General features: G+C 34.7%; 1 protein-coding gene across 1 annotated transcript; it reads left to right on the plus strand.

Moving 5' to 3' along the window:
* LOC113700974 (uncharacterized) lies at nt 1-2297 on the plus strand. Its single transcript, XM_027221401.2, has 2 exons — nt 1-832; nt 1961-2297. The coding sequence occupies exons 1-2, from the start codon at nt 216-218 to the stop codon at nt 2052-2054; spliced, it is 711 nt and encodes a 236-aa protein (XP_027077202.1). The 5' UTR covers nt 1-215; the 3' UTR covers nt 2055-2297.
* The last annotated feature ends 5613 nt before the right edge of the window (nt 2298-7910 follow it).

Here is a 7910-nt window from a genome sequence, read left to right on the forward strand (position 1 = left end):
GCCACACAAAAAACCCACATTAACAAGAAATAAACTTTTACACACACACACACACACACATATAGTTCTCTTCCTAGAACCAGAATTCGATTCTTGAAGCCCAATTGATCTTCTTTCCCGTCTTGCTGTCTCTCTAAAATTACCAACTAAGGATTGATACTTTGAGTCAAGAAAATCTTTGAAAGTTGAATGATTTAGTACTAGAGGGAGGTACGATGAACGGGAGAATTTGTCTTGACTCTCCTTCAAATGATAATCTAGAGTTCCAAACTCAAAAATTCCATGCAGATGGTTATTGGACATCAAATTCTATACCGTACTGGATGAGTAGATCGTCCACAGATTCTGACAATGAAGCTTCTCATTTGCTCTCCAATGATTGTAGTACATCTTCTCCACCCTCCTCAAGATATCGAGCAATCGAAGATGGTAGAAAGGTGCTCATGGACCTGATGGAGAACATGCCCGAGTCATCCTATGAATTGACCCTCAGAGACATTGTAGATGAGCAGCAAAACCTGGAAAAAGAGGCACGAAAGGAGACGATGATCGCGGATAAACCTTTAGTCCATAAGCCTCATGAAGTCAATCCGAAAAAGGATAAAACTGCAAGCACTAGCATGAACAGCAGAGTTTTCTTGTTAAAGATGTTCATCCCAGTTCCTTTTGCTTTGAAGGGAAAGGCAGTCAAGAAAAGAAGTTCCTCAAGGATTATTTCATCTCCGTCATTTGATGGATCTGAGAAACTAATGGCTAAGGATCGGTGCAAGAAAAGGATGGCATTTTCAGAGAAAAGGGATAGAAAGAAATGTGATAGCATCAGCAAAGGCAGGTAAATTTCAATTCATATTCAACTTATTCAGTACTTCCTACTTCCTTGTGTATATATTGGTGATTAGTTCTAACTCAGTCCCATGAGTTCTAGTTTCAAGTAATTTAGTACTATATGCTTTTGTGAATTTAATTCTTAGCATCCCATTAGATATTTGAAATAGTACAATTTTGGAAAAATGATGAATGAACTGTGCTAAATTTGAAATGATTAAATGGGACTATTTGAAACTTAAGGATCAGCGATATTGCCTTGCAATATCAGGAATTAATAGAGCTGCAATTTGCCCAACGAACATATAAGTAAAAGTGTAGACAGCCACTAAAATCGGTCCAGTGGTCAAAGGAGAGTTTTTAAAGTCTTTCCATCTCTAAATTCAACGTTTGAATCCTGTGCCTAATAGTTGAGGGTGAGATAAATGTCCTGAGGGGGGGTAAAAAAGGGGCAAAGTGTGGACAAACACAATTATAACACTTGTTGACTCAAAAAAAAAAAGGTATAACACTTGTTGATAGTCTTTCAAGATATGAGTAATATTTGGCATACCAATATTCTCTAGCAAATGCGCTATCAAAGATGTATCAAACAGACAAACGAGAAAAGAAAATTCCAGCATCATGGATTTTGAGAGAGAGTTTATCGTATTACCAGGTTAAACTTCAAATTTTGAGTGTCCAAATTTACAGAACTTCAAATTATGTCTATTAGTGATGTACATTGGAATTTTTGTAAGGGGGGGGGGGGTTTAGAAATTTTTCATCTATACATTTTAGAGCTAGCAATTGCACACGAAAGTGTTAAAAATCCAAGACTCCCTCCATCTCATTAATTTTGTCACTTTTCTCGTTACAATTTGTTAAATTTCAAAGCCATATATATCTATATATATAGTTTAACTTTTTTGAAAATTCGAAATATTCTTTGGGTGGTGCTCCATGAAAACTTTAATATGGTGTAGTCATATTTCTTGAAGATTTATGCATATAAACACACGATATTGGTTGACCAAAAACCAAAAAGTAGGAGGTCATGAATGGGACTAGGACACGGGGAGTATTTTATGAAATGGCAAACTTGAGAATGTAATATCATCATTAACAAATTTCTAAACTTGGATTTATCGTGCAGGGATGTTGAGACAACCTACGTATCTTGTTGGCAGTTATTCAGCAGGAAAAGCTCCAAACGGAGACCCAAAGATTCCTGTTTGATGGACAATTAGAAGATGTGTATTAGCATTGCATAATTGAGTCTAATTCCTGTATGGTCAAGTGGTAATAATTTACTTTGATTTGCACTGAACGTGTGCGTCAAATGTATAAAACTTCTGCACTTTAAGGACATTGGAATTAGAGTCAAGTGGTGTAATATATATTTTGCACTAGCATTAGCTAGGGAAGTAATGTGTGTCTTGCATCAATGTTATTTCAGAGAGTAATTGGGAATATAGATATATGATTGTCAATTGCTAGACGCAAATTATTAAATAGGCTAGAGACAAGAAATTCTTGGGTGGTCATATGCCACCACAGATCATGTTAAACAAATGGGAGGAGGGGCAGGAACGGTCACCGTTCCTGAAGATTCATGGCTAAGATTTAGCCAAAAAAATATAGATTATATTTTATGCATCGTTTTTTCACATCATGTGTGAGATTTATAAAATTTTATTCTATAATTACATATTATTGAAAGTGAATTACATTGTATGTATACAGAGTTAAAAAATACTGTGCATTTTGTACAAAACCTTCAGCAATGGTTGCTTTTGCAATTGTTCCTTGCCCCTGTCCAAACAAATGTAGACGTGACGGTTTAAGTTTCACGGTTCCTTTTCCTTTTTATTTTTTTTTGGGCAAACTCAATCTACAGGGTGGGATATCAATCCAGATTTTAATGAAAGATATAAAGTCCTACCTTCCCAATAATTTGCATATGCAAAAATATAAACTCGGAATACTACTCCCTAATCGGAATAGGACTATGTAACTGTTGGTCAAAAAAGGTCTATGCAATTGTTACAGTTCCGAAAGATAGCAATATTTAATGGTGTTAGTTTATGTCCGAAATAGTTAGCCATGCGGTGTTGTGAATCCCACATTGGAATGTTTGATGATGTTAAAAAGGCTCTAATTTATTTTTTATAAGATCTAATTGAAATTGGATGTTGGAAATTTTTGGAGGAAATTTCAATATTTTAAATGAATTTGCCTTAAATTGATCTTTAGATTAAATTAAATTATATTTATAACCTTAAAAATAGCAAAGGATGTGATGCGATATAATGCCCTCTATAGTTTCAAAATGATTAACTCAAGTTATTTAGTAACTCATGAGTTTAAGCATATGTACATATGGTTTTCACGGCATCACACCAACGTGGGATATTATAATCAATCCTCACTTAAAAAACTTTGTGTCATGTAAAGCTCGTCATAATCCAATATTGTCCACTTGATCAATTTCAGACTCTAAAGATGACCCCTGCCCGATGCAACATTTAGTCTTGGAGGTTCTAGAGGTTGCTCCATTGAATGTGGAACGTAACTTCTTACATACTCTTGCACAGTCGGAACCATAATATCAATTGAGTCCAGACTCATTTCGCACAGAAATCACACGAAATTTGTTTTGATACCAACTGTAGCACCCCAAATTTACGGGTTGGCCCAACTTATAATGATAATAGTAGGATATAGTAAAAAGTGTTCATGCCATATATGTTTTAACTAATTGTGATGTGTGTCTAGAACAATTTTCTATTACTTTCAAACTTTAGAAAATAGTGGTATAAAAAATATCACTCGCTTAAGAGAAAATATAACTAAAAGATTGACTTCAAAAATCGCAAAAGATGTGTTGATGAAGAAAGAATCTCTAAATGTACTTGCTAGTAAGAGTGGAATGATTCTAGTATCTAGACGACATAAGGGCTTCTTGTTATATAGGGTCTAACACATGCCATTGAGTCATGGCTATAGACGTTAAACATACAAATGTATGGGTGTCATTTCGGGTAATTCCGATTCCTGAGCTAGATACTGATTTACCTTGCTAAATTCCCAAACCCAAAGTCCAAATGGGCAAAAGATGGGCCAAATTTAAGTCCTAGTCCTAGCCCATCTACAAAAATAAAAATGATAGAAGCTGCGAATAAGTCATTGGGATCTTATTCCTTGCCTCACAGGACAGAGGCAAGCCAGTTGAGCAGTACAATAATGCTTTTTCTGATCAATTATACATCAATATTCTAGAGGTGAATAATATTTCCTTGTTAAAATCAATTGTCAATATTCATTCAAGAAATATTTTTTTGATGGTTCTGGGCTTTTATGGCTCTATGAATCTTTCTTGATACCATTTGGGTTGGGTTGCATGTCGACTTATTTATTTGGATTTTAACTAACTCCCACGTAAGGCCAGCCTTGTTGATTTCTTGTTAAAATTGTTTGTTTGTCAAAATTGAAATTGTATGTTTGTTTGTTTGAATGATTTCTTGAAACATTTTGCAGCTGACATGTTTACGAATAGTCGAAGGCAAGAAGAGCGGACTGGAAAATATGGAACTCCCCGGGTAAATTTCCTTCACGTATATCTCTGCTGTAAATAATTGCTATCAGAAATATCCAACTTTTCCTTCTCCAAAATGGTTATAAATGCGAATATGTACTAGAGAAATGTATTTCTTTTGGATTTTTATCTGCTTAATTCGATTGTTTGGGAACATTCATTAGTAGCAGTTGATAGTTAGCATATATTGTTTTCTTTGTTTGCTTTCAGAAATTGGCGAGTCAGTTTCAGAATGCTACTGATGAAGGTATGCTTTGTCCAGTTCTTGTTTAAGCATATTTAATTACTTGCTTCTTTTGTACAGCGTTTATGAGGTTAAGGCATTTGATTAATAATTAGTCTTGACATCAGCTAGTACTAACAGGGTTATAATGCAATGATATTAATTGAACACAGGATTATATACTACGGCTTTTATAGTGCATTGCTGATCAAATAGAATTCAAGTTTTTGCTTAGCTGATATGGAGCTGGTAATGGGATGCCCAGATACCTTCTTTCATAGAAGCTGTGTGACTGCTAAACTAATCCTTTGATCCGTGGAACGTATCGACAGACAGTCGATTTCTTGCCTTTAATTGTTGTGTGAGTATGGACTGCAACCTTTTCTTTTGAGGGGAAATATGCATAGGTGAACAAGGGTCTGAAACGAAAGTTTTTGGACGAATGCCTTACTGCCAGGGATTGGTTGGCATTAAGGTCTAACACCATAGCCAGCAGGTTAAAGGTGGACACTTGATTTTGAGCCAATGTCCTCAAAGGTTGAAAACTCAAAATGGAAAATTTCTTGACCTTGCCACAGTCGCCACAACCCGGCCGGATGGTGATAACGGCTATCTGGGAGTATGAAATGATTCATGTTGATGAGGAATATGGGGAGCTTTTCTGACGAACAGGGTTTACGTTAACATACTCCAAGATTACTGGGTGAAAGGGATTGATGAAGTTCATCTTTTTAGGCCTCATACCTTCTTATATTGCTATCTAAGGATATGATTTTTGTTGGCATATCCTGACCTGTGATGTATGATATCTATTAGTAATTGGTATTCTCCATCATGAGATAAAATATCCTACTAATAACCCTATTCATCCTGATTTCACTCGTAGGGTTTGTGATCTCAAATTTCTGTGGTATCTATCTGTGAACATCTGTACCTAATTTGGTCACTATTCAGTGACAAAAGAGAGCATTGTTGCTAATCTAGCAAACTTTGAGCAAGTGTCTGGCTACTTGCTCATTACTGCAAACAAACCTCAATATGGCAGGTGAACTTTGCTCTCGGAGCTTTGTATTATCTCTGCAACGCATCAAACAAGGAAGAGATTTTGAAGCCAGAAGTCGTGGATATCATCATAAGATATGCCTCAGCTGGTGCAGCTAGCGTGAGCTTTAGAAACCTGGCCCGGGCTTTTACCAGGCATAGGAAGTCAAGGGCTGATGACTCGAAGACGTGTAGAAATCTTTTTATCATGTGTTTCATCTTCTATCCTGATTTCTTTTGTGACTAAACATTGCTATGTATATAAAATTGTTTTTACAGTGTGTTTCTTGTGATATATTCCAACTTCAAAATCAGTGCTTCATGATCAAAAGTCTATCACATTGCCAATACAAGTTGGTTCAATTGATAAGAACAGATCACTTTCTCATATATTTGAAACACTATTTGATGTGAGTCCGTGTTGGCAGGTGATCTGTAATAACTTCTGTAAATGATCTATATATAGTTTCGAGGTATGTTTTGATATATGATGGTGACCCATCCAAACTTTTCTTTACCAAAAAAAAAAAAAAAAACTATCGCATTATTCTAATGACATTTTGTTTGATGGTTCAACTCCCATAAATAGCGAGTAATTTCGAAGAGGCCCTATTTTTTTCTCAAACAAATTTGCCAATAACAATATGGAGTGATGGTAGATGAGTCAATTTGCCATTATTCATATTAACATTGTGTCCCATTTGAGTAACATAACAGGGGAAGTGAATGATAGTTATGAAGGTTCAAAAAATGTCAGTGATGCGGTCATATGGAATTTTCCAAAATTTTAAAACTTGTGTCCAACTACGTGAAATTGTCGTAAACCTAAGGGGAGTTTTATGAAATTGTCCCATTAATATATGAAGCTTGACATACAAAATTGATTTTTAGGGCCTTGGTGCTGTCCATACTTATCCATACATAAAGGTAACATTTGACAAAATGACTACATAAGAAAGCTTTGTGTGGCAATCACATATCAATAAAACTTCCAAAAACACAAAAATACAAAAAATAGAATACTAACCGCAATAGATTCCATATGATAACTAGATACCAAAAGCTAAGACATTATCCACTTGACTGAGTCCGCACGCATATTACTCTTTAATCAAATTAAAATAAAGTTCATTCGGTCGAAGGAGACATATGTACAACATCTCAGCATATTACTCTTTAATCAACTTAAAATAAAGTTGATTGATGAGATGATAAAAGTAAACTACATGATGTAACTTGAATTTTAAATTTTTTTGACTCGATAAAAACTCGTCCAAATTTCCAAGTACACTAAGAACAATCACTTTTCAATTAGATTCCACTCCCAAAATCTTGAATCGTAGCAAATAATTTTTTTTCCTTTCAATAGAAAAACAGTAAACATTAGTTTACTTTCATAAAGAACTCTTAATTAATGAGGAATCAGTAGTGTAGTTTATGCATCGGATCCTGAAGAAGTATATTAGTAGAATCACTTGGTACAACATCTTTTTACATGCATAAAGTTATCGAGACGGACAACATTTGATCTGACCAAAATACAATCACAAACATTTCTTACAACATCTTCTTACCTTCTAGGGCAACAGATTCACCAAGAAGCTGCCTGCCATAGTGATCAAAATCCAAACCTCCCTAATCATCGCTTGCTATAACCAAAAGTGATACTACTTTTGCTATCTTTTTCTTTTCAAACCCAATTTGTTTTACGTTTTCCCTGTTTTTTCAAGATTTTATTTTTAACTTTTCCATTCAAAGGAGTATACAATCCTTACATAGGGAGATAGGCCGACAGGTCCTAGACCTCACAGTTACATTGCTAATGTTTCCTTCCAATTGAGTTAGGTATTGGAGACTTTTTAGATGTTTTTCATATATTTCTAACTCAAACTGGCGATCCAAAGATTATTAATTAAGATAGAATTGTTCATAAGATAATAGAGAATAAAACAATACAATACGTGATTTGTTTTATTGGCTTGCTATAATAGTACAAACAATATGTCCAATGACCAAGTCAGATTTGATGTAACATGCAAAAAAAAAAAACTCTTTAACGTGACATGCAAAAATCTCGAATTATTAGAACTTACTAAATATATTTAAGTTGTCGATGAATTACCTAAACCATTGTCTTTGTCCGAAGCATTATGTGTACTCTGGCGAAATGACCAAGTAAACTAAAATTCACTTGGCATAAAATAAAATAATTGTGCCCATATGTATTTGATTTGTCCTTGTTCT

Source organism: Coffea arabica, chromosome 7e, assembly GCF_036785885.1.
Source record: "Coffea arabica cultivar ET-39 chromosome 7e, Coffea Arabica ET-39 HiFi, whole genome shotgun sequence".
Taxonomy (NCBI): domain Eukaryota; kingdom Viridiplantae; phylum Streptophyta; class Magnoliopsida; order Gentianales; family Rubiaceae; genus Coffea; species Coffea arabica.

What these genes read in the sequence shown, in the direction of transcription:
- LOC113700974 (XM_027221401.2), top strand. Translation starts at nt 216, where the DNA reads ATGAACGGGAGAATTTGTCTTGACTCTCCTTCAAATGATAATCTAGAG. An exon ending in GATAGCATCAGCAAAGGCAG is followed by an intron (nt 833 to 1,960) that starts GTAAATTTCAAT and finishes TTTATCGTGCAG; the next exon opens with GGATGTTGAGACAACCTACG.